Here is a 26,299-nt window from a genome sequence, read left to right on the forward strand (position 1 = left end):
GATATCAAAGACAAACAGTTTGGATGGAGCAGGACATAGAATTCAGGCAGACAAGGGACTCACTGATATGCTAAAAAAGGAACTTTTAAACCCAGGACCTAATTTGATATGAAAAAGAAATAGTGAAGGAATTTTATAAGAAGTGAGACACCCTTAAACAATAGAGAAATGTTATTGTCAGTGTCATCATAGAATAGAGGAGATAATTTTAAACGATTGATATTTAAAAGGCTAGGAAGATGCCAGTTGACCAATTAAGTTTATCAAGATCATAAAGGGACTAGAAAGTATATATGGGTTAAACTACAGTCAGTCCTCATCATTCTCAGATTTTGTATTTACAACTTCACCTACTCACTAAAATGTATTTGTAACCCTAAAATCAATGTTCAGGGCACTTTTACAGGCATTCCCAGATGTGCAGAGCAGTGAAAAATGCCTGCCATCAATGTGCATGTTCCTGGCAAGGTCAAACAAGGTGACTCTACTCTATTATTTCAGCTCTGATGCCATAAATATTCATCCTTTTTGAGGTCTGTTGCATGCCATGGCTTTGTTTTGTTTTTTTGTTATGTTTTGCATTTTTGTGCATTTTTTTGGTAAGTTTGCTGTTGAGATGGCCCCCAAGCATAGAGCCCCAGTGCTATGTTCCTGAGTGCAAGATAGCTATGATGTGGTCATGGAGAAAATATGTGTGTTAAAGAATCCTTCAGGCCTGAGCAACAGTGCTGTTTGCCATGAGTTCAAGGATAAGGAATTGGCAGTATACATTAATTAAGATGTCTTTAAACAGAAACATGCATAAAACAAGGTTATATATTGGTCATTTGTTGAGAAAGTTGTGACCAGCAATGTAACTGTAATAGGTTATTGTCTGATGCCCACAGAAAGTCAATATACTAAGACAGTGGGTTGCAGCAGAGAGGTTTAATCAGAGTCACATCAAAAGAGGAGATGGGAGGAAACCTCAACTCTATCTCCCCAGGAGTGTGCGGCAAGCGTTTTTAAGGGTTTGGCAGTGGGTGGAAGTGTGGAGGTCATCGATTAGTTGAAGAGTTTGGGGGAAGTGGCTCAACAGGGAGAGGAAGAAGTCATATTCTCATGCTGACCCTGTTCCTCAGTGGGGGTCTTCAAACTGGTTACTGGAATTCAGGGTCCGAAAGACATCTTAAGCCAGGGATGTCCAATCTTTTGGCCTCCCTGGGCCTCATTGGAAGAAGAATTGTCTTGGGCTGCACATAAAATACACTAACACTAGTGATAGCTGATGAGCTAAAAAAAAAAAAAAAAAAAGAAAACAAAAAAGAAAAAAAATCACACAAAAAAAATCTCATCATGTTGCTGGGTGCGGTGGCTCACACCTGTAATCCCAGCACTTTGGGAGGCCGAAGCAGGCAGATCACGAGGTCAGGAGATCACCACCATCCTGGCTAACACGGTGAAACCCCCATCTCTACTAAAAATACCAAAGATTAGCTGGGCATGGTGGTGTGCAGCGGTGGTAGTTGCAGTGAGCTGACATGGCGCCATTGCACTCCAGCCTGGCAACAGAGCAAAACTCAAAAAAAAAAAAAAAAAATTCATCATGTTTTAAGAAAGTTTACGAATTTGTGTTAGGCCACATTCCAAGCTGTCCTGGGCCATATGCAGCCCCTGGGCCATGGGTTGGACAGGGTTGTCTTAAGAGATTCTTAAACAAAGTCTTTGATTCTGGTGTCAGAGACCTGTTGTATGGTCAGTATCTATTGCTATGTGACGCTTAGCAACTAGGAAGTGGGGCAAAGTGCAGCACGATTAGTACTTAATTATAACTATATATCTCTCCAGAACCTGGCATGCAATTCTTGTCAATCCTATGGGGGTGGTTACAATAGCTTGTGGGAACCTAACCCTGTGTTTCCCCTAGGAGCAATTGTTCTGTATTCATTAAATCAGTGGTCAGGTGACTTTGTAAGATATAGTTAGCTACCATGGATATGGAGGATCGAATGTGAATATATATAACGCCCAGGGAATATAGGCTCAAAGGGAAATGACTCCTTAAGGAACAGCCAAGAATAGGAGACATACGTGACAGAGGCTCTGTATTTAACTGACAATTTCTGGAACCTTTAAGTTGCATGATGTCTCCAGTTACCTAGCCCTCTCCCTGAAAGTGCTAGGATTCTTTCCAAAGCATTTCCTAAAGGCTAGAAGAATCCATAGGATAACAGGAAAGCCATATCTAGGCACCACCATATCGCTTAATTTGGAGACCTTTTCCCCCCACATTTTAGTGGTTTTGAAAACTAAATACTAAATAAGATGGAGACATCTTATACTTGAGATATATATATATATATTGCTCACTGCAACCTCTGCCTCCTAGGTCCAAGTGATTCTCCTGCCTCAGCCTCCCAAGTAGCTGGGATTACATGTGCACATGATTTATGTATTTTAACAAACAAACAAAACCTGTTCCTTCAAAAACTATTCTTGAATCTCTGAGATGCCTTCCAATCCATACGTCAGCAAACGTTTTCTGAAGTGAGCCACATAGTAATGTTTTTAGGCTTTGTGGGCCACACAATCTTGGTTACAGCTACTCAGCTATGCCACTGTGGCATGACAGCAGTCACAGGATATATGTGAAGGAATGAATGAGTGTGGTTGTGTTCTAAACAATTTCATATCATTTGAACATGTCACAAAATGTTATTCTTTGGCTTTTTTTTTCGTCAGTCATTTAAAAATATTAAAAACACAAACATGGAAAAAACTTACAAAGCATGAGGCCAGATGTGGCCTATGATGGTAGTTTACCAGACCCTGTTTGCTTTCTGTGGCATCATAGAATGAGGGAAGAAAACAGTCCTTATCTATTGACTTGAGATGCCTTGCTCACACGTGTTTCTACCTAAGGCTGCCTCTGGCCACTAGGGTCTGCCCCTTATTGCTGAGTGTTCTTTTTTTGGGGGAGATTGAAGGATTTAATTGCCTAATCTAGAATAAACCTAATGTTAAAGTTGGTAACATATAAACACAAGCCAGCTTAGATTTTTACTTTGCTCGGCGTAGTGTACATTTGCAAGAAAGATCTCGGAAATATTGAAAACAAGATAAGGAAAAGTTCATACTTCTATATACAGTAACATGCCAATGCATTTCAAACACCACCCTTTCATTAGATTTCCTTTGTTCAGCAATGTTCTAATTACCCCTCTATCCTTAAGCTCTACTTTCTTCTCTTCCATTGTGTCATTTTTCTTTGTGGTTTTCACATGTACCATAGACCTTACTCTTAAGAAGGTGGAGCTGTGATCTAGAATGAGGCTTTTAAAACAAGGAAACTTAAACAAGGTGGAAATTAAATAAATTTAAACAAAAAATTAGGAAGGAAATTGAGCCCATCTTGCTTAGCACAGCATCCAAACATGTTTTGAGGATTAATATTCATCCCTGATCAGAGATCAGTGATTGGCGTTGAACTTGTTATAAAAATGGAGATGAAGGGCCGGGCATAGTGGCTCATGCCTGTAATCCCAGCATTTTGGGAGGCCGAGGTGGGCAGATCAAGAGGTCAGGAGTTCAAGACCAGCCTGGCCAACATGGTGAAACCCCCGTCTCTACTAAAAATACAAAAATTAGGCAGGTGTGGTGGCAGGCACCTGTAATCCCAGCTACTCTGGAGGCTCAGGCAGGAGAATCACTTGAACCCTGGAAGTGGAGGTTGCAGTGAGCCAAGATTGTGCCACTGCACTGCAGCCTAGGCGACAAGAGTAAGACTCCATGTCAAAAAAAAAAAAAAAAAAGGTTGGGAGGGGAATGAAGAACAAATTAAAACATAGTTTCGGTAACAATTCGATGCTAATGGATGGGGGCCAGGGTGTGTTTTCAGAAAGCCCCCTCCACTCTCCCATCCCAGCCAGCCCATTCCTGGGCAGGCACTGACCAAACCCAGACTGCCTGAACTGCATCAGCCTAGACTCTGGAACCAGCCCTGGGAGGCTGCATGGGACAACCCTGCCTCTGTCACTCCATCAGCGTCATTAAGCATCCCACTAAGGTCCCCAGATGCCTCTCACATGCCTAGTGTTTAGCTGATGCACCAAGCATGCTCGCTGACAAACTTTTGGCCAAGAAGTACCTTTTGGTCTCTCTTGGTCAGGTCTAGAAGGGCTTCAGGACTCTCCAAAACTCACCCACTGAGACAGCCTGCCAGGAACACTCAGCTGCATGATGGCATTTTGGAGCCTGGGTTTTGAGAACAGAGCCCATAAGTGAATGGTAGCATAACCTTTTCTTTAGGTATAGAAACAAATCAAATGCTGCTGAATTTGTAAGGGATGGGCTTTTCTTACCTGTCACTTTCTGCTGAGATATAACCAAACAGAGAAAAAGCAGAGCCACATGGCTCAGGGGCCCATCTGGGCACAAGCGGGCAGCTTCCCTTCCACCTGCACTAGGAGCAGGTTGGGGGTTTTTAGAATCTGTTTTTTAAAAGTTAATATTTATTGCAGAATATGCATAGCTCACAGTTTACTATTTCAGGTGTACAATTCAGTGGTATTAGGTCCATTCATGAAGTTGTGCAACCATCACCACCATCCATCACCCCAAACAGAAACTCTATACCCCTTAAACACTACCTTCCTCTCCCCTACTGGTAAGTGCTATTCTGCTTTGTTTCTATGAATGTGGGTATTCTAGATGCCTCATATAAGTGGAATCACATAGTGTGTATTCTTTTGTGTCTGCCTCATTTCACTTAGTTAACCTTTTGGAGGTTCATGGTGCTGTAGCATGTATCAGAATTTCATTTCTTTTTGAGGCTGAATAATAGCTCTCTGTGTATGCCACATTTTCTTAATCTGTGGATGGACAGTTGAGTTGTTTTTACCTTTCGGAATTGTGAATAATGCTGCTGTCAACACTTTTTTTTTTTTTTTTTTTTTTTGAGACGGAGTTTTATTCTTGTTGCCCAGGTTGGAGTGCAGTGGTACAATCTCAGCTTACTGCAACCTCTGCCTCCCTGGTTCAAGTGATTCTCCTGCTTCAGCCTCTGCAGTAGCTGGGATTACAGGCATCTGCCACCACATGTAGCGATGAGGTTTCGCCATATTGGCCAGGCTGGTCTCAAACTCCTGACCTCAGGTTATCCACCCAACTTGGCCTCCCAAAGTGCTGGGATTATAGGTGTGAGTCACCCCGCCCAGCTGTGAACACTTAGCTACACATTTCTGTTCGAGTAGTTGCTTTCCGTTCTTTCGGGTATATGCCCAGAAGTGGAATGGTGTGTCATATGATAATTCTCTGTTTGATCTCTTTAGGAACTATCCTACTGTCCTCCAGGGCACTACACCATTATACGTTTTCACCAGTGGCATACGAGGGTTCCGATTTCTCTATATCCTACCACACACTTGTTGTTTCCACTTCTTTTTTGAACGCTTGTTATTTCCCCTCTTTTTTGATAATAGCCATCCCAATGGGTGTGAAATGCTGTCTCATTGCAGTTTTAGTTTTGATTTGCATTTCTCTGCTGACTAGAGATGTTAAGCATCTGTTTATGTGCTCATTGGCCATTTGTGTATCTTCTTTGGAAAAATGGCTTTGGCAAGTGCTTTACCAATTTTTGATTCAATTTAGTTTTTTTGTTGTTGAGTTGTAGTTGTTCTTTATATATTCTGGATATTAACCCCTTATCCGATATATGATTGCAAATATCTTCTCCCATTCTTTGGGTTGCCTTTCACTCTCTTGATGGTGGCCTTGGATGCTCAGAAGTTTTTAATTTTGATCTACTCATACTTATTTTTCTTTAATTGCCTATGTTTTTAGTGCCAGATCCAAAAATAACAATTTTTGTTTGTTTGTTTGGAGACAGAGTCTTGCTCTGTTGCCCAGGCTGGAATGCAGTGGTGCTATCTCGACTCCCTGCAACCTCTGCCTCCTGGGTTTAAGCAATTTCCCTACCTCAGCCTCCCACGTAGCTGGGAATACAGGCACATGCCACCATGCCTGGCTAATTTTTATATTTTTAGTAGAGATAGGGTTTCACCATGTTGGTCAGGATGGTCTTGAACTCCTGACCTTATGATCTGCCCATTTTGGCCCCCCAAAGTGCTGTGATTATAGGAATGAGCCACCGAATTCCGCCATAACATTGTTTTGTTTCAGATGAAGGCCATACTGCCTATAGAATCACTTCAGGTCATTTTCCAATGTTCACAAAGCTATTTCTGGAACACCTGGACTAAATAGTTGCCACTCATTTGTGTCCACTGAAACTACTAGCATTGGAATATTTATAATTGAATCGATGTCTCTTTTGCTCTAACCCCATCAATATCGCTGACTAAAATTTTGATCTTTGAAAATAAAGTTCCCAATATCCCCTGCCCCAATGCCCATTTTAGGCAAAAGCTCATTCCAATTAGGTAAACATTATGGAGTCAGCAGATAACATATAAGAAATGAGCACGCTACTGAAATCATGTGGGACCTACTTTAGAGAGGCTGTTATCATTCAGGCTTCATCACCACTTAAGGGATTATGTAACCTCAGAACAGCAGCAGTGGCCCCAGATGTGCAGCAAGGAGACTCTCCCTGCAAGGCATTCTGAGAAGCCATCATTTGCAGTGGGATCAGGGTGTGGGGAGTGGCCACTGGCCTGACCCAGCGATGACTCATGAGGGGACTAGGGAAAAGGCAGATTGAGCCCCATGGCCTCACTGGAGCGAGCCAAGTGCCATCAGTTGCCCTGTGACCCTGCCAGGCTCCTCTTCCACCCTGACAGCTGTGGCCCATCAGCTGGAAAAATCATGCTGGGCGTCTGCTAAACTTCTGAGATCCCAGCAGATGCATTTTTTTACAGAATGAAAAGTCAATGCACAAGTCTTTCTCTGATTCCTAATAATGTGGGACTCTTATTGCTGATTACAATTAGGGTTCTTGCCTCTCCATCTAGCCTGGGATCTACCAGGAAAGGTCAATGGGAATCAGCATTGAGACAGCAGGCCAGGCCATCACTGCATTGGTCTCATTGGAATGAAGTCACTCGTGCTGATGAGCAAAGGTAGCACTTTGGGCTTAGTCGCTGTGACCACCCTCCCCACTTCGATCCCAGTGCCTCTAACCACAGTGAGCAGAGAATGGGGCTCACAGAGCACCCATGGCATGGCATTCAGATGGAGTCATGTTAAAATGAAGGAAACCAGAGTCGAGGGAAGGATAGAAAGGAGTTAGCTTGGTGTATTGAGTTTTGCAATATTGGTGCCACAAAATGAAGATGCTCATTTAAGTTGCCCAGTTTTTTGTTTGTTTTTTTGAGATGGAGTCTCACTCTGTCGCCCAGGCTGGAGTGCAGTGGTGTGATCTCCACTCACAACAACCTCTGCCTCCTGTGTTCAAGTGGTTCTCCTGCCTGAGCCTTCAGGTAGCTGAGATTACAGGCGCATGCCACCACGCCTGGCTAATTTTTTGTATTTTTGGTAGAGATGGGGTTTCACTATGTTGGCCAGGCTAGTTACAAACTTCTGACCTCATGATCCGCCACCTCGGCCTTCCAAAGTGCTGGGATTATAGGTGTGAGCCACTGCCCCCGGCCAGTTGCCCAGTTTTTGTTTTGACTCATTGAATAAAACTAGCAACATGCTACCCTAAAAAATACTGTTGAAATAAGTTATTCCCAAGCACTGGGAGTTTGAATAAGTCAGAGAAACTGAGGAGCAAGAATCCAGGCCACAGTAGCTTGGAATCCCTTTAGCCCTCAGTCCACCCCAGGGCTGCACAGCAGAAAATGAAGGGGCCACTCCTGGGAGCTGTGGGGAGTAAGTAGGTGATTCCTCTGTCAATGAGCTTGCAGGCCGCAGTTTAAGGAGTTGCACCATAAATAGGACAAGTTAAACCGATAAAGATGTAGACAGCAGGATAAAACAGGAAGTGGGGTCACCGGGCTCCAAGGCTAATTGTCAAGTAAATTAGAAAAACAAAAAAAAGGTGTCATCTGCGGGGTGAGAGGCCAGAAAGGATTCCTTCAGGCTGGGTCCTACCAAGGCCTGCGGGGAAGAGGTGACTGCATAGAAAGAGCTGGTTGAAAGCAGCAGCAGCTACCCATGAGCGCAACATTTTCAAAAAATTATTCCATGCCAAGTGAATGTCTGAGGAAATTGCCAGGGCATTCCCAGGAGAGCTGTGCACGCAGTCATTCTGAAGTGATTTGCTTTGAAAGGTGGCCTTTGGCATGGTCTGGTTCCCCCCACCACCCCCTACCCCCCCCACCCCCACCATTCCAAAACTGACATGCTGATGAACTGAACTCTTCTTTGGTGGTTTCACACTTTGCAGTGGGAATAGTAGTTTGGGTTCAAACTAGAAACGGTGCTCATTTAGAGATGAACAGCCTAGCTCCCGCCCTGCCCTGCATCCCCTTCCAGGACATGAGTTCAGCCTGTCCTGCCTCTGCCAACCCTGTACTGGGGACAGTGGCCTATCATGCACTGAGGGGGGTTAGGAACAGTGTCTGATGACGTATGAGTGCCTTATATGCATCTGTATCCTCATTTCCTGGCTTTTTTAGGCTCTAGAAGGGCCGAGTCTGCATATTCCTCAATGTGTACCTGTGCACTGCACCAGGCTGGTGCCCAGGAGATGCCGATGCGAATGTACAGGGTGACTGTTAGATGCTTTGCCGTAACACAGCAGTGTGGCACAGAAACCAGTGTCCATTCTGGCTGGTCAGCATCCAGGCTGACCCAGGTGTTTGATATGTGACTCACCCAGCTCTCTTGGCCTTGTCCCCTACCTCCTTGAGATCTAACCACCTGCGGCTACTAACTTCATGCGCCTGGAATTTTCCAGTTGAAATGTGGCTCCGTACTGCAGTGCCTCCCTACGTTAAACATCTGCTAAGGGCCAGCCATCTGTGTGTCCTGCCCTGAAGGCTCCCTGGGCCCACTGGCTGTAGCAGGCCAGGGTTGGGGAGGGCTCTGCAGGTCAGTGAGCACGCGGGGCCCAGAACCTGCGGCTCAGACCAGCGTGGTCACGTTCTCCTCACCCAGTGACTGGGGGCCCCCACTTCGATTCCCACAGATGTTCCTAGACCTCAGCAACTGCAGCCATGGTGCAGGATTTAAGCCCGCAGAGGTTTTCAGCCTTGTCCCAGGGCAGGGTGTGCCAGATGGGCTTCTATGGCTGCCAGCAGTTCAGGTAGCTGCTGAGGCCTTCTGCACACTCACCCCCATGGGCATCCTAGCTGCCTCAATACAGGATAAGCCCTTTCTCGATAGTGGTTGGTGGTGACACCCCCTCCTCCACTGGTGACATCATGCCTACAGAGTCAAATGCCCAGCCCCCAGCTGCCAGGCCAATCCCACCTGCTGGCTCTGATACCAGGCCCAGGTTCTGCATGAAGGCGCCATCCCTCCGCAGCTGACCAAGGCAGAAACAGAAGCTCATGACTGGGAATGAGCTGCTTCCTCCATCTGTGAAACATGGAACAGAGGTGGGTGGGAAATGCCAACCCCAGGTTAATATGCATGGTTAGTGAGTAGTGTCTGGGACACCTGTCCCCAGCCAACATGTGAGGAAAACCAGCTGATCCCCTCGCCCCAGCCTCTCTCTGTTCTGGTCTGTTTTCTCAGCATCTCCTGGGTGATGCTTAGTGCTGTGGACATGTCTCTTTGAGTGTTACAGATAGGGACAGAGGCTCCAGGAGGGCCTGGGACCTCTCCGTGTTCGCAGGTTCACAGGTTGTGCCCACGCTGCACGCTGCCTCTTGTTCAAGGGTCAACTTACTCTGTTCCTTCCCTTATTACATAAATGTGCCAGCATTGCTGTCACCTGTGTACCAATATGAACCTTTCCGTGGCCCTGGCCCTGCCGTGTAACCTGTTGGGGATGTCAGTCGGTAGGCAGGCAGGCTTCTCTGCTCCTCAGGAACTCCCTAGGTCACCCTGCACTTGCTGGTCCCCTGATGGCCATGCGGCCTTCAGGTCACGTGCCAAGCCCATCTTTCCTGAGAGCCCCTCTGAACTGCACCTCCTCCCTTCCCTCCTTCCCCTGGCAGCACCTGCCTTTCTGTGAATATTTCTGCTGAGTAGAAATGAACACAGATGCCTTGAGACAGGGACTTGTTCACTGCAGCTTCCCCAGTGGCTGGCACAGAGCAGGTGCTCGGTGGCTTAGCTGGATAGATGGCAAGGATGAGTTATAGGTAACAGACGCCGGCTCTTCCCAAACCCCTTGTGGCCTGAGGACAGGGAACGTTTATCCCCAGACATGAACAAGGCTCAATCCCAGAAATGTGAAAGGTGTGGCCACCAAACAGAGTCATCCTTGCGGTGGTTGATATTGCCTAGAAACCAAGATGTCTACCCTCAGGTTAAAATTTTAAGAAAGTCCCCCTCACAGCCCTTCAGGCACCCACATGGAGGGACTCCAGGGCATCCGGTTCCCAAGCGCTGCAGTGGGTGTGCAGGACTGTGCTAGCCTGGTCAAAGCATCCCCACCTTAGCAGTTGGCACTGCTGACAGACAGTGGCACCACATCTGGACTGCCACACCCAGTATGGCTGCAGCTTTGACAGCCATGGGCCTGCCATGTGAGAAAAAACAGAAGTGGGATGGCATGTTTCTTAAATATCATTCCTGAAAAGGCAAAACACACAAGGTTCTCCCATCCCTCATTTTATAGAAGGGGAACCCAAGGACCAAGTTCCACCAGAATGGCACAGAGCAGGTTTCACAAACTGTTCCATAGAGGAGGAAAATGGTGTTTTATTGTGGAAGCAGCTTGAGAAGCACAGAATCAAAGCGGTCTTGCTCTAGCGGTGCTTCTCCACATTTGTAATAACTTGTTCCAAGTAGAGTTTGAAGCATTTTACCTGAGTCATTCAGTCCTCTGAAACAACTCTGAGGCTCAAAGACGGTTCTTATCCCCATTTTACAGATGAGGAAACTGAGGCATAGCATAGCATGTGTGTATGAACATGGTGCTATTTCTCAGCTTTCTGGGCCCAGACATGCTGTGGGTGCAGAGCACATTAAACCCCACAGTCCTTGGTAGCTGATTAGGAAAATACCACTCTGCAGAATGAGGGCAGTGACAGGCACCAACAGAAGCATGACAGTTTTTTTTTTTCCCTGATGAGAGTTTCTTGATTCCTGGTTTGTATTGAGGCCTTTACCAAACAGTTATTTACTGTCTGACTCAATTAAAGCTTGCCAATTGAGTGGTTTTTTAAATCATTAGGGTTACAGATGCAAGTTCAACAGAATCACTTTATTAAAGTTATTTTATGGCAGGTCACATTCATATTGCCAGCTATAATACAGTTGGAAATGACCAAAAGGCATTTTTCCCGTGGTGGAATATAGAATTAACTACAGAAAAAAATAGTGTATTTTTTCTTTTTTTATTGCGTTTTAGGTGGTTTTTAAATTTCTTTTTTCTTATTTGGAATTACTGTTCCTAGTAAATGGAATAGCAGTGTTCTTGTTGTGCAACGGTAATGCTGTGCTGCATTTAGCTTTTTTTTTTTTTTTTTTTTTTTTTTTTTTTTTTTTACATAAATTAGGAGCAGTTCAGGTCTGGAGGGGCTGAGGAAGGTTCTTGGTTCACAGAGTAGGGAAAATGAGCTAGGGGGACACCTCAGAATTTGTCCTTGATAGTATTCACTGTCTCACTATCAGCCTGAAATAGAAGTAGCTGAGGAGGCTCAGATCTGCCCCCACAGGGCAGAACCGGAAAGGAGGGAAAGGGGACCTGGGGCTGCAGGTGGAAGTGCTGGCTGTCCCCTTGGCGGCAGCTCCATTGGCAGGCCTGGCTCAGGGGACACCACAGCTGCATTGCGGGGTGCTCGCTCCTGCTCCTCACCCTCCTGGGCATCTGCGGTGCTTGGACCCTGGGCCAGCACCTGCCCCTCCCTGCCAGCCCACCTTACAGCCTGGGAAGGCCTATCCCCACATACAAAGATACACGCATATGCACACTATCAGAAATTAGGATTTGGTGAGTGTAGTTCAATGACCCAGGCACTCTTTCACTGTTCCCGCTGCATCTGATACATTCAGTGCTCAAAAATGACCCAACTCTCAACTGAATATGTTTTCCATGGAAGGCAAATGACATGGGTGACGTGAGCACCCTTCTTCCCCTCCCAGGACAGATGACTGTGCTCAATTAACGAAAACATGGTTTCCTGGGAGGCTTTCGGAATGCTGCCCTTTGAGTTCCCACCAAAGTCAGGACGCAGAGGTCGGAAGTGGGACTCCCATGTCATGCCTACTCTGTGTCTGTGTTGCAGCTGGTGAACGACCTGCTGGAATTCTGCTTCTACACCTTCCGAGAATCCCAGGCGCTGAAGGTGGAGTTCCCGGCCATGCTGGTGGAGATCATCAGCGACCAGCTGCCCAAGGTGGAGTCGGGGAACGCCAAGCCGCTCTACTTCCACCGGAAGTGACCGCCCGCGCCCCGCCCTGCCCCGGAAGAACTTTGCCTTAAGTTCCCTGTCTTGTTCCACACCCACGAAGGACCCCAGAAATCATGTTTTTAACATGTGATGATGGTTGATTCACACTTGAACAGTTTCTCAAGTTTAAAATCATGTCAGGGGGTTGGAGCCAGGAAAGCTGTTTTTTTTCCATGGATTTGGCGAGACCAGAGTGGTCTGAGGATTTCCCCCTCTCCAATCCCCCAGCGCTTAGAAACATGTTCCTGTTCCTCGGGATGAAAAGCCATATCTAGTCAATAACTCTGATTTTGATATTTTCACAGATGGAAGTTTTAACTATGCCATGTAGTTTCTGGTATCGTTCGCTTGTTTTAAAAGGGTTCAAGGACTAATGAACTTTTTAAAGCTTACCCTTGGTTTGCACATAAAACGTATAGTCAATATGGGGCATTAATATTCTTTTGTTATTTAAAAAAAAACACAAAAAATAAAAAATATATACAGATTCCTGTTGTGTAATAACAGAACTCGTGGCGTGGGGCAGCAGCCCCCTTTGAGCCCTTGCTCGTCCACGGTCTTCTGCATCACTGGTATACACACCCGTTAGCGTCCATTTCTTATTTAATTAGAATGGATAAGATGTTAAAACAAATGCCTTGGTTTCGATTTCTAGTATCTACTGTGTTGGCTTTACAAATAATTTTTGCAGTCTTTTGCTGTGCTGTACATTACTGTATGTATAAATTGTGAAGGACCTGAAATAAGGTATAAGGATCTTTTGTAAATGAGACACATACAAAAAAAAAAAAAAATCTTTAATGGTTAATAGGATGAATGGGAAAGTATTTTTGAAAGAATTCTATTTTGCTGGAGACTATTTAAGTACTATCTTTGTCTAAAAAACAAGGTAAATTTTTTTTGTAAAGTGCAATGTCCTGCATGCATAATGAACCGTTTACAGTGTATTTAAGAAAGGGAAAGCTGTGCCTTTTTTAGCTTCATATCTAATTTACCATTTTACAGTCTCTGTTGTAAATAACCACACTTAAACCTCTTTGGTTGTCTTGAAGCCTTTCTACTTTTTCTGTACTTTTTTTGTTCTGTTCTTGATCTCCCGCTTGGGGCATTTGTGGGACTCGAGCACGTTTTCCGGCTTCTGCTTCATCCTACTCCGTCGGGGAGTGGCACACTGCAGTGTCTGCAGCTCCTGGAAGGTGTCATTTGACAACACACGTCGGAGAGGAGGTCCTGGAAGTGCTGCAGCTTTCCTAAAAGCTGCCTCATTTCCCTTTTCCTCCAGAAGCAGAACCAGCTCTAGGAGAGCGAGACTGAGAATTCGATGGCTCAGAGAGCATCTTTTCCTCCCATTTTAGAAAATCAGATTTTCTCCTGTGAGGAAAAAAATTCCATGCACTCTCTCTGTTAAAGATCAGCTATTCCCTTTTGATCTTGGAAAGGGGTTCTGCACTCCTCGAACTGGTCACAAGAACACATAGATCAAGGCAGGATGCACTGGGACAGCCCGTCTTGGCAAGGTTCAGTCTGAATGGCGTGGAGACTGAGAGAGAGGGTTTTTAGATTTTTAAAAGGTTGGTTTTAAAAATAAATTTTATACATGAACAGTTTTGGAGAAAAACTACAGATCATACAAGCAAGACAGTGGCACTAAAATTTATAATTCATTAATCTGTTTGGCACTGATGCAATTTATGGCTTTTCTCTTGCCCGAAACCACAAACCTATATATCTTTGGGGAAACTAACGATATGATTGCACTAAATAAACTACTTTGAATAGAGGCCAAATTAATCTTTTAAAAGTGATGATAATCCTCAGATTTGCTCAGTGAAATCATATTATTTTCCAAAACCTAAAAGCTGTAGCTGGAGAAGCCCATGGCCAGGAGAAAGCAGCAAATGGATCAACACTTATCTCCAGGGTTCACCATGCAGGCAACATTACCTTGTCTTTCAAGAGACACCTGCCTTATGCAAGGGGAAACCTGTGAAAGCTGCACTTGGAGGGAGGAGTTTTTCTTACATAATTTGCAATTTCAGGAATTTAATTTATAGGCAGATCTTTAAATACAGTCAACTTACATGCACAGCAATATGAAAGCCACACTTTGAAGGTAATAAATACACAGCATGCATACTGGGAGTTGCTAGAAAAGAAACGGCTTACTTACAAAAAAGCAGCTTTTAGTTCAAACTTAGTTTTTATAAAATGGGAATTCTGAGTTAACCAGGTTTGGGATGGAGATGGTCTGCATCAGCTTTTTGTATTAACAAAGTTACTGGCTCTTTGTGTGTCTCCAGATAACTTTGCTTGATTAAACAGCAAAGCCATATTCTAAATTCACTGTTGAATGCCTGTCCCAGTCTAAACTGTCTGTCTGCTCTTATTTTTGTACCATATTGCTCTTAAAAATCTTGGTTTGGTACAGTTCATAATTCACCAAAAGTTCATATAATTTAAAAAAACACTAAATTAGTTTAAAATGAAGCAATTTATATCTTTATGCAAAAACATATGTCTGTCTTTGCAAAGGACTGTAAGCAGATTACAATAAATCCTTTACTTTAATCACCTGTTGTTTTGGAGGTAATTCATTTGCATGTCTGTAGGTACACCTGGATTTTGTGCCCTCCCAAATCTTGATCATATGTATTCAGCCTACATCCAAGATGGAGGAGCAGTGTTTTTCCATATTAGAAAGAATCCTATGTTAGCCACATGTGAATTCTGCTCTTTGGGGACTGCTTAGAGACCTTGTATCTAGTACTTTTAATATTTGCTTCATTAAAATACTCTATAGCCATGGAAGAACTGCTGCCATGCTGCCGCTAAACCCTGTATACACATTGCGTCATTTGCTTTACAACCGCGTGAAAACTTGTTCATTCTGCAGAATTTGAGACTAAGGTGAGTGGTGAGCCCCATCTGATGCCAAAGTTCTTCCTCTCCATGGCCTTACCCTGTCATCCCCCAGGACCCTTGTACCGTCACCACGCTCAGCTCCCCATTGGCCACGATGCTTCTGACACTCCTGCAGCCTTGTCCCCTGGATTCCACTCATTAATATGGGCCACAAACGAGCAGTAAGCCATCACCAGCTGTTTTTGTTTTTTTTTTTTAAGAGAAAACATTTCCCACAAGATAAATTCCAGTACAGTACATTTTTAATGTGTTACTCAACTGGAGATTGTTCAAATTATTTGCTTTCAGCAAGAGAAGACTATTTGATAGTAAAACAAATTCAGCTTTGTGTAACACAACAGATACATTTCTGGAACACAGCATACCCACTGAACATAGCACAGGAAGAAAGTTGTGAGCACAAGCTTTTGGTGTATAAAATACTATACATGCAGTTTTGGATTTAAAAATTTGAGAAATTTGACCTATTAGGGAGCAGGGCTTTTCACAGAGAGCCCCTAACTTCAAACAAAAGCCATTTTGGGTTGGGAACCCACCCAAAGCTGGCAGGAGGCCCCTACAATGTGCACTCTACTGATTCTTGGGTCAAGTGTGACTTTATTTCTAAGAATTTCTAGAAGTGCTCTCAGGCCCCAAGAATTCCACACACAGGAATCATTCGCTAAGAACTATGTCTCTGCCATTGAGACAGCCAGCCACTATATGCCAGAGCAGTTAAAAACAAATTATGCCCAGTGATGCCTATGTAGAGGCCTGTTTGCTTCTATAAGCTGAATTCCCTCCAAGCAAATAGAAAACATTGCCCCTTTATATACAAATCAGCTCTAACATATTTTTCATCAAGTCTGCAAATGTACACAAATTAAAATGACTTGATTACAAGTATCTCTGGCACTTTAATTTCAAGTCATCCACTTGCTACTGCAGCAATTTTCTTGGAAATAAAACAGTAGCTTCCCAAACAACATTGGGTAAGGCACGATCTCAGCATTAAGCATGCACCAAGACTGTCCAAAGCAAAGTGAACGACGGGGTGACAGAGCAGGCAGTTAGCTGCCACTGTATAACAAAACATCCCAAAACTTAGCGGTTTCAATCAATCACCATTTACTATTTCTCACGAGTCTATGAGTCGGCTGGGGGAAGTGGGGTGGGGTGTGCTGATCTGAGCCAGGCTTGGCTGAGTTGGGGTTGTTTGTACATCCGTGGTCAGCCTGCACCTGCCACTGCTCCCTGCAGCCTCTTTCGCTAGCCGGGGTTTATTTTCACGGCAAAGCCAGGGCTCTAAAACAGACCCTGGAAAGGTATATAACATTTTTCATGCCTCTGACTGAATCAAGTTTGCTCCTATCCCATTGGCCAAAGCAAGTTGTGAGGACAAGCCCTGGATCAGCCTGAAGGCTCCACAGAAGGGCACGGGTTTGGGGAGAGGTGAAAGATTTGGATTTTTAAGTGTCTACCACTAGCGGTTACTCAGATACTTCGCTGCAGCATGTATGTTGCCAAGACAGTGGTTTCCAAGTTTTCCAGAGTCTGAGAAACCCATTTATATGGATCTCCATGCCCTGGGCCAGCCTGACCAAGGGTAGATGGCAGCGCCTGTGAAAACTGGCCTGGCTGGGTCTGATCCTGCTGCTCCCAGCATGGGAGCCGCTCTACCTTGCATAAACTCCACAAGGAAGAAGAAATCCAGACACCAATGCATAGTCCTGAGCTGCCATGCATTCATTCACTGCGGGCCAAAAACAGAAGGCTCCTTTCCAATCAAGATAACCTTCAGAGAGAAAGTGTTTTCCAAGGTATTCTTCTAACTGGTAGACTGAGATACTTTTAGCTAGACATTTAAGCATTAGAATTAGCTGGGCTGGGCTGCCCAAATGAGGTAGCAATAAATTACTGCTTAGGCCAGTCCAGGAGGAAGAGTGCTGACAAGCATCTGAGAAGACACGTGCAGAACCAGGAACAGGAGAGCTGCCTGAGGACACACGCCTGGAATGGCACCCGCAGAGTGGACAGAGGAAAGCTATGTGGCTCAAGAGGATTCACGAAGTCATGGAAAACATCTGGCCAAAAAAAGGGTAACTGGAACTGGCTTGGAGAGACTGGAAGGGAGAAACCCTCAGAAAGTGAGAAGATACCCAGCCTGGAGGTTAATGGGAACAAAGGCAAGCCCGAGACAGCAGGAGCCTGAAGTGGCTGGTGGAGAGTGGCGATGGGAAAGAGGGAGAGGCTGAGCAATGTCAGCAAAGGACAAGAGCAGGGAATGGCTTCTGGAGAAGAGACGCTGGCAGGAAGCAGGTAGTGGCTTAGAGATGAGAAGGGGACAGAAACCGACTCCCATGCACCACAGCACCCGCTGCCCTACCTTCTCCGGTCTCTCCATTTACTAAACCCCACTTCCTGCCATGCGCCCATTCGGCACAGGACATTCACCCTCATTTAACTGTCACATCCCACGGGTTGCTTCTCCTCTCTGCATTTCACAAGCACAAACAGAAACATAAAAAGGTCAAGTAACTTACCAGAGGTCACCAGGATACAAAAGAGTGAAAACAGGATTTCAGCTTGCTTGTAACACAACATGCACTTCTCACCACTGTATGATTTCCGTAGAGGCACCTTTAAACAGAAATGCATTTTCTGCCAGTTCTGGAAGGGTGGAAGTCCAAGATGGCTGGAAGTCCAGGATGGCTGGAAGTCCAGGATGGAGGCATCCGCTGGGTTGGTTCCTTCTGAAAGCTGTGAGAGAAGTCTATTCCAGGCCTCTCCACTTGGCTTGTAATAGGCTGTTTGCTCCTTTTTTCTCTTCATGTCATCCTTCTTCTGCACATGTCTGTCTCCATGTCCAAATTTCCCCTTTTATTGGATTAGGGGCAACCCTACTGTGCTCAGCTTAACTAGCGACATCTGCAAAGATTATATTTCCAAATGAGGTCACATTCTGAGGGAATGGGGGTTAAGGACTTCAATGTATGACTTTGGGGAGTGGGAAACAATTCAACTCCTAACAGTATGGGCCTGGGGACAAGATGGCACAGCAGAAAGAACATGTGACTAGCTTCCTGAACCTGAGCAAGCAAGTGCTTTTCTCCATTTTCTCATCCATAAAGTGGGCCAATAGCTGCTGGCTTGTGCAGTCACTGTAAGGAGAGAATGAATTAGACATCTGTGTCTGACGCAGACACCCACTGCTTTTCCCTTCCATACTCCCAACTGCAGATGTGGCTGCTGCTACAACGGAAGGAGGATAGGCCTGCAGCGCCTGCAAGTCCTTTGGCTCTGTTCTCACCTGGCATTTCCTTTACAGGTACAGGGACCACCAGCGAAGGCCCTAGGGGTGGTACCATCAGATGCGAGCCCGGCATCCCCAGTGCCAACAAGAAACGCATAGCCCAAGTGCTCTTTTTTGCCCCAAACCACCATAGTGTCTCTGAATGAACACAGGCTACAGACATGGACGTGGTCTAAGTAGCCGCAGTTGGTGCTGCAGGATAAGAGCGAGGTGGGGCTGAGGGAAGGCCAGGCAGCCTCATCAGAGCCTGGGGAGCAGCCGCACCCGTCCAGCTAAAACAGCAAAACACACTCCACTCCTCTTCTAGAGGAAGGAAGATGATCCACCAAAGAGAAAACACCTCCTGATCCCATACCTCAGTACATCTTGGGCCATGCCCAGGGGTAAGCTCCCTGCCCAGAGGCCTTGGCAGTCCTGGCCACACTGCTGTGCACATGACATGTTCTCATAAACACCCCTGCTTCCCTCTAGCACCACCCCGCTCTTCCCCAGAGAGCCGCCGGAGGGGTCTTCAGTTCTTAAGGCTACAGGAGCCCCCACACGGCACAGTTGTGGAACTTCACACTTGTCACCCTGTCATCCTAAGGAACACAGAGGGCCCTGATGACAAAGATGCACGATGCTGCTATTCTCATTCATAGGAATAAGAAAAACAGGAACAGGAGTTCCTGTTAGCCAAGGCCTCCCTACATACTCGGTGCGCTGCTTCTATTAGGTCATTTCAACCCCAAACCTCTCGGTATTGTTTCATTTTTAGGATGCTGGAACAGAGTCATAGAGGTGACTGATCTTGACCAAGGTCACACAGGTAGCCAGACTTGGTGGTGATTTCCCTAACGAAGTGGTGATAAAAGCACTTGGAGGGAAACAGGTTGGGTGCCTTTCACTATTCACAATGGGAATCTCTGGCAAGCAAGCAAATGAATCAAAGCCTGGTGCAGGCCTTGATTTTATTTGTAATGGACCCTAGGGATACACCAATTAGGGATCTGCCAGGAAGCCACTCCCAACACTAACCTGAGCCTGCTCCAGCTGCCCACAGGTTTGCCACTTCCTACAGAGGGGCTCTCACCAAAGTGGAACACAGCAGCAACCTCTTCTCAAGAGCCAAATTTCCCTTCTACATCCCAAGCAGTGAGTCAGAGTGGCAATGACAGCTCAAAAACAGGCTACTGGAGCTTATGCTGCCCCAGCCCCAGGGCCAAGCCGGCCTCTGCCCAGGCCTCAGACCCGGCTGCAGTAGGGCAGCCCTGGGCTCCTCTGCAGTGTCAATGATCTTCAGTGGGCCCGTGATTATTTTAAATTATGTTGCATCAAAATTGTCCTTATTTTTATTTACAATACAGATACTTTTCAACAAACACATTCCCCCATGCACATACAACTCCTAACTCCACACCCTCACGTGATCCGCATGAGGTGATTTCCAAGCTGTTCACCGGCAAGCTCTTGAGTCAGTTCACCTGGGAATGAAGCAACGGACACATCCATCCTTTGATAAAGGCTTGAGAGAAGGCAGACAGGTCCAGGAACCTCCCACGGGGATGTGTGGAAAGACACGCCTGGCCACAGAGCAGCCTCTGGGGCACGGGGCTGGCTTCAGAATCCTGGGGCTACTAAAACTAAGCCCCAGATTCCAAAGGAAGTCCCTTCTTCCCTGAGGTTGCTTGCACCTGTGGCTGGGAGGCGGAAGAGAATGAGGAAGAGTCAGAGCAAGGCCTGCCCATGCTGAGGGCAGCAATCAGCACGGGGCAGGGCAGGGTCAAGGGCAGAGGCTCCGCCGGGAAGGTCCGCTCTGCCTCCCTTTCCTCCCCCAACACTGAAATTAATACAGATGAAGAGATTAGTAGGGAGGCCTGGAAGGCGGAGGCATGCTGGGTGGTGTGGGAGAGGGGTGTACCATGGCGCTGGTACGAGGGCTGGTACCAGGGCACTGAGACAGCTGGCACAAACCACCCACAGCCAAAGCCCCCCAGCCCTGCTCCAGGTCCTGCACACACCTCCCGGGGTAGAGAGGCCTATGCAGCCACTGGTGGAAGTGTGAATGCCCTTCCAGTTTCACACATCAGAGATGGCCGCTGCCCCCAGGAACACACCCCACTTCGAATACTCCAGGCTCCCCGCTAACAGATTCCACCTGTGAGCACACCGACAGCAGAAGGAAACAAGTCTCCATCGCAGGCTGCCGATTCATCAATCATGAAGGGACAATGAATTCCACGACCGCTTACCCACATTAGGACAGACAAATCAAATAGTAAATTACAGTTTATTTCATTTACAGAGACCTTGAGGCAAAAAGGTGGTGTTTGGAAAACAGCACACGGGTGAGGAGCACCAAGAAGCCTGTTACAAACACGCCAGTGCACGCTGCCAGCGCAGTGAGTGTGGGGTCCTGCAGGTGGCCATCTAGGAAGGAGCAGGCTGGAGAAGCATGTCTCTCTGCTTCCCTCTGGCTTGAGGCCATCTCCCCTGCACCACAACAGCCCCCTTCAGACTAGGCCGCCAGAGCCAAGCACGCACTGTGCAAACCTAACCCTTCGAGTACTACAGTTCCCTTTACAATCAAAACAGCAGGTGCTCTGGGAGGGAACAGAGCCAGGGTGGCTCTGGTGGCGTGACTGCCAGTGGGGACAGCACGGGTGGCAGAAGGCTGCCATCCCTCTCATCCTATAGGCTGGATAATTAAAAATCACAAATCCCAATGCTTGACAAATGAAAAGTCCATTCTGCGAATCCTGACATTCCCCTTCTGATCCACAAATCACAGTTCAGTGCGGTGCGTCCCACCCCTGCCTCCTCCCCGCAAGGCTGTGATGATGGTAACTCCCGAGTGTGGAGGTACCTGTGAGTGCAGCCCAGAGTCTCGGAGGAGGAAGGTAGCTCTCTGCCCCAGGCAGGTCCCTGGGTGCCAGGGTCAGCGGGGGCTCAGAGGCCAGGAACTACAGCAGCTTGACGTAGTTCTGTGGAATCAGCCCCCTCTTGCCATTCAGAGTCCCTTCTAGCCAGCCAGGTTCCCTCGAGGTTTGTACTGAAAAGGAAGAGAAAAATCACTTTTACAAAAAGCCCAAGTACTTGCCTCCTGGGTGTTCACTGTCTTTTAACAGCTCAAGAAGGGAGGCTAGGAGAGAACAGGGCCCACTTCTGGGATGTCAGGTCGCAAGGTCTGCACCAGGGTCACTGACAGGCTCTGCCTCCCTGCACTGGTCACCACAATCCTCATCTACACAATCCCGAAGAAGCCTCCTAACTAGTGTCCTAGTTTCCAGTCCCACCCCTTCCAATCCACTGTGCACAAAGATGCTCAGTGAACTCTCTAGAATATAGAGCCCATCATATCACTCTCCTGCTTAAAGTCAAACTCAAGCTGCTACTGCTGCCTTTTTTTTTTTCTTCTTTTTTCGAGAGGAAGTCTTGGTCTGTTGCCCAGGCTGGAGTGCAGTGGCATGATCTCAGCTCACTGCAACCTCCATCTCCCAGGTTCAAGCAATTCTCCTGCCTCGGCCTCCTGAGTAGCTGGGATTACAGGCGCGCACCACTGCGCCCAGCTAATGTTTTGTATTTTTAGTAGAGTTGGAGTTCCACCATGTTGGCCAGGCTGGTCTCAAACTCCTGACCTCAGGTGATCCACTGACCTCAGTCCCCCAAAGTGCTGAGATTACAGGCATGAGCCACCACTCCCAGCCTCAAACTCGAGCTTCTTACTGGTCTAGAACACAGACCCCTGGGCACCTGGCTCCGGCCGCCCCTCCAGAAGCTCTTCACACTCCACTGGCACAACATGCATGACAACTGCAATGAAGCATCCAGCGAAATCCCAACTGCAGCTCCAGGCCTTTGCAAGTGCAGCAGCTTCTGCCTGGAATGCCTTTCCCCTACCTCTTCACCAGGTAACTCCTCCTGTTTAGAGACCTGATTGGATGCCTCCTCCTCCGAGAGCCTTCCCGACCCTTCTCAGCCCTCACAGGCATTGTCTGGGCATTGGTCTGACTCCCATGCTGGATGGGGAACTCCTGAAAGCAGTCTGAGCCTTATGCATCTGGGCACGGTGCCTGGCACGATGGACTGTTCATAAATATCCACATGATACTTAAGAGAAAACTGCAGTCTGGACAACAAAGGCACAGGTCCAACCACTTGTCACCAGGGTTCAGAAATCCAGTAACGCATTTAACAACCCACAGCTGTGGACGGCCCCCAGCTCCAATCCCCAACCGTGGTAAAGTGCAGGCGTGGCAGCTGTGGCATAAACAAAAGGGGACACGTGGGCTAGCCCAGCAGACCAACTCGACAGGCGGCTGGGAAAAGTGGCTTCTGATCACAACTCAGGAGAAAAATTTCCTATCAAAAACCAAGTACACGCATAGACTTCCATAACCCACACAAGTCTGACAAAGCAATACTCTTACCCTCACTGTGTGCAATGCCTTCCTTTCTGTATTCTATTATTTAATTCCCCCCGCCCCATGGATCTGTGTAGAAAAAGATCATTCTTTGAATGCTAATTGTAACTCAGCGAATTGAGTTCACGGTCCTCTAAGGTATAGCTGCCCACAGTTTGGAAGCTATATATATATATATATATATATATATATATATATATATATCCCACTAACAATCCAATTCTGATTGTCCTTTGCAACAAGGTAACCATTTGTTCTTCCCTCCCTTGGATGAACAGACACACAGTCTGGCTGTCTGCATTCCCCTGGCTGCCTGTGCTTTCCCTACATTCAACTGTTCCCTTGGGCCTGAATGCTCTTTCCCTGCCTTTATGCCTGGACAGCACCTACTCATGCTTCAAAGAGCAGCTTGAGCATCCCCCACCTCCAGACTCCTCCCCAGGCTTCAAACCAGGTTGGGGCTCCCAGTTATGCACCCCACATGTTCCGTGTGCGAGTGTACATGCATACATGTGTATATGAGACAGACACACTGAGACACTGTCTTCTAGTCTAGACTGTGAGAGCATAAAACATCTGTAACATGAGACGCAGCACCTAGCAGTGTCAGATGCATGATGATCTGTGTAATGAATGAATAAGCAAATTCAGAGATGTGCTCTCCAGGTGATGTGGCAGCAAGTCACTTTCTTCATGCCTTCAATGACCTTGACTCTGAAACTGTTCCTCATACCAAGATTTTGAGAGACTTCTCACTTCTTCCAAAAGCCCCAGCTGGCAATGCTACTAGTATGCCCTCACCATCAGGGAAAAGCTTTGGATTCTATGCAAAAGAGGCCCTCAGGGTTGTAACTGTGTCGGGGCCTGAGTGGCAAAGGACCCTGGGCTGAAGTCAGAGCCCTGGAGGAGACTCCTGGCCAGCTGGATGCACCTGGGAAGTTAACCCCTCTGCCCTTCGCTCAGCTGTTACCTGCAACACAGGGTTACTAGCACTTGGCTTCCAGGATCTGCTGAGAGGAGGCAATAAGATAGCTTCAAATATAGTCTCACCTGCACGTGCTATTTCTTCTTCTACCCTATACACACCATACACTTGCACAACACAGACTCAGTATTAACAAAAGGATGAACAGGGGAAGAAAAAAGTGATTTCCCACAACACTGGAGGTAAAAGGAGGCTTGAATGGGGAAATGAAGGCCAGGCCGGGAATCCTGTACCTCCTCAACCAACAGACCTGAGAGATACCTCCACAACCCCATCCACCACCTCCCCAGCCCTCCCCTCCTTGGAAGGCAGAAGCCAGTAGGAAGAGAGAGAACACTGCTTTATGGAAGTGACCAAGGGGGATCCTGTAACATCCAAGAGCCTGGAAGCGGACCCGGGCGAGCGGTGGGCAGGGCAGGCTAGAAGGGTCTGGAGACCAATAGCAAGGCATCCCCAGGCACAGGAACAGTGGCTCCGCAGCTGCAGATGAAGCTGGCAGGCTCTCCCCACCTCTCCAAAGATCTGATCTCACTCAGTAGCATCAAACTCCAAAATACTCATCTGGGGCTCCTCTCCTAGTTTATCGCGCTGCTCTTCCCCCAAGAAGTGTCTGTGTGGACAGCAGGGCTCTGCTCTTCTGTTCTTGTGGATGGCAAGCATGGAGGCCTCGGTGTCTGTCATTCCCCATGGGCCCTCCCCGTGCCTGCGGGTCTCAGTCCAGGAGCCTCGCTCTGCTTCAGCCACAGTGTCCTCACAGCCTTTAGACCACACCAGGGAACAAGGCGGGTGTGGGGCGGGGACCCCAAGTAGCACCAAAAATAAGCAGGTCCCTTCCACCAACTCAGTTTTCAGCATAATGTAGACAATGTATGTGACAAGTACTGAAACCACTGAAGCGTCATCATCACACGGTGGGCGCCGGGAACCCGCACTCCACGTCAGAACTGCAGTGGGACCCACAGTAGGGCGGAGCCCTGGGCTCTGTCCTTTCTCCTGCCCCGAGGCAAGCAATAGCTTGAATGTTGTCTCTCTCATTATCTTACCTCCGCTATGGATAAAATTCAGTTTTATTACACAAGTACATATCCCTAATAATAGCCTATTTATTTTGCATATATCTGAGCTTAACCAGAAGCACATAATGTCTAGTCATCTGGAAGTTATTTTTTCACTCAGTACTTTTTCTCAGTTTTCCGTGTGCTAAGAATCTATCTGGCAACCAAATCATTGGGCTGTGGGGTCTATATGTGATCAACTTTCCAGGATAATGCCAAATTGTCTTCCTGGGATTATTCTGTGTCTATCTGAGACCTTTAAAGTTTAACCACCAGAGGCTTTTAAGGATTAATTTGGGCCACACCTGCTCCCCGATGTCTACAGGTGGATGTTGACAAAGCCTTGGACAGCAGGAGAGCAGCCCCACTGCTGCCGCCACATGGCGTTGTTCCTGGAAACGACCTGCCCGGCACCCCTCCCACCCCTGTCCCTGGGAAGGCAACCACTGCCCACCTGACTGGAGCGCACGTGTCTGGAAAGAGAGGACTGGCTGGAGGTCACCAGCAAAACGTATTTCCAGGGTTCCCAGAGAAACGGGAAAGGTCCCTCTGGCCATCACAGGAGTATCGCTGCCCTGAGGCCTTACAAATGTAGCCCTCTCTCTGGGGCAGTTTGGGAAGCACTGCCCCAGAGCAACAGCTAAGCACTAGTGAGTCTACTAGAGAAACACATCTTCCGCCTAGAATTGGAACTCATAACTTAAGTCCAGGCCCACCCAGTAAGAGCAAAGAACAAGGACAGTCATGGAGCTACACACTTGCCAAAGACCCCTGTGCTGACCACATTCCGGGTCAGGACTTCTCACAGCTGCATACATCCCAAACCGCGTAATTTCTGATGATGCCGCCCAGGGGTCACTCTGACCTCGAGATTGTTTTCTCCAAAGGCCACTGTGTGCCATAAACCAATTTCTTTTGTTGCCTGTATGAGGTACAAAAAGGGATTGATTGCACAGCAAGAGCATCGATGGATGCTGGAAGATTCCAAATGGGTAAGTGAACCCAGGAAAAATGTCTTGTGCATTCCAGGGACCCTAAGTATTGCTGGTCTGCAGAAAGGAAGCATTCCTGGCAGCACGCCTATGGGCTGAGCTGTACAGAGTGGCCACTTGGAGCACTGCCTGGCTCCACAGGTCACACGACCTGCCAGTCGGTCTTCTCCATGTCAGTTGTCAGACAGGAAGACCCAT

The 26,299-nt window shown here is 47.1% G+C and overlaps 2 protein-coding genes across 8 annotated transcripts in view; one reads left to right on the plus strand and one right to left on the minus strand.

Moving 5' to 3' along the window:
• The window catches only part of NR3C2 (nuclear receptor subfamily 3 group C member 2), a 354,517-nt gene extending 339,494 nt beyond the window's left edge, over positions 1-15,023 (plus strand). For 4 of the 5 annotated variants that reach the window (XM_074395653.1, XM_074395654.1, XM_074395652.1 and 1 more), the window contains exon 9: positions 12,288-15,023. In XM_074395653.1, the coding sequence (XP_074251754.1) occupies positions 12,288-12,443 (156 nt within the window). In that variant the 3' untranslated portion in view covers positions 12,444-15,023. 5 annotated transcript variants of the gene reach the window in all.
• A 5,893-nt stretch (positions 15,024-20,916) lies between these two features.
• ARHGAP10 (Rho GTPase activating protein 10) overlaps positions 20,917-26,299 on the minus strand; it is a 337,781-nt gene continuing 332,398 nt past the window's right edge. For all 3 annotated transcript variants that reach the window (XM_003927990.4, XM_074396841.1, XM_074396842.1), the window contains one exon: positions 20,917-21,697. In XM_003927990.4, the coding sequence (XP_003928039.2) occupies positions 21,609-21,697 (89 nt within the window). In that variant the 3' untranslated portion in view covers positions 20,917-21,608. The remainder of the gene's footprint in view (positions 21,698-26,299) is intronic.

Source organism: Saimiri boliviensis, chromosome 3 (genome assembly GCF_048565385.1).
Source record: "Saimiri boliviensis isolate mSaiBol1 chromosome 3, mSaiBol1.pri, whole genome shotgun sequence".
NCBI classification, from domain to species: domain Eukaryota; kingdom Metazoa; phylum Chordata; class Mammalia; order Primates; family Cebidae; genus Saimiri; species Saimiri boliviensis.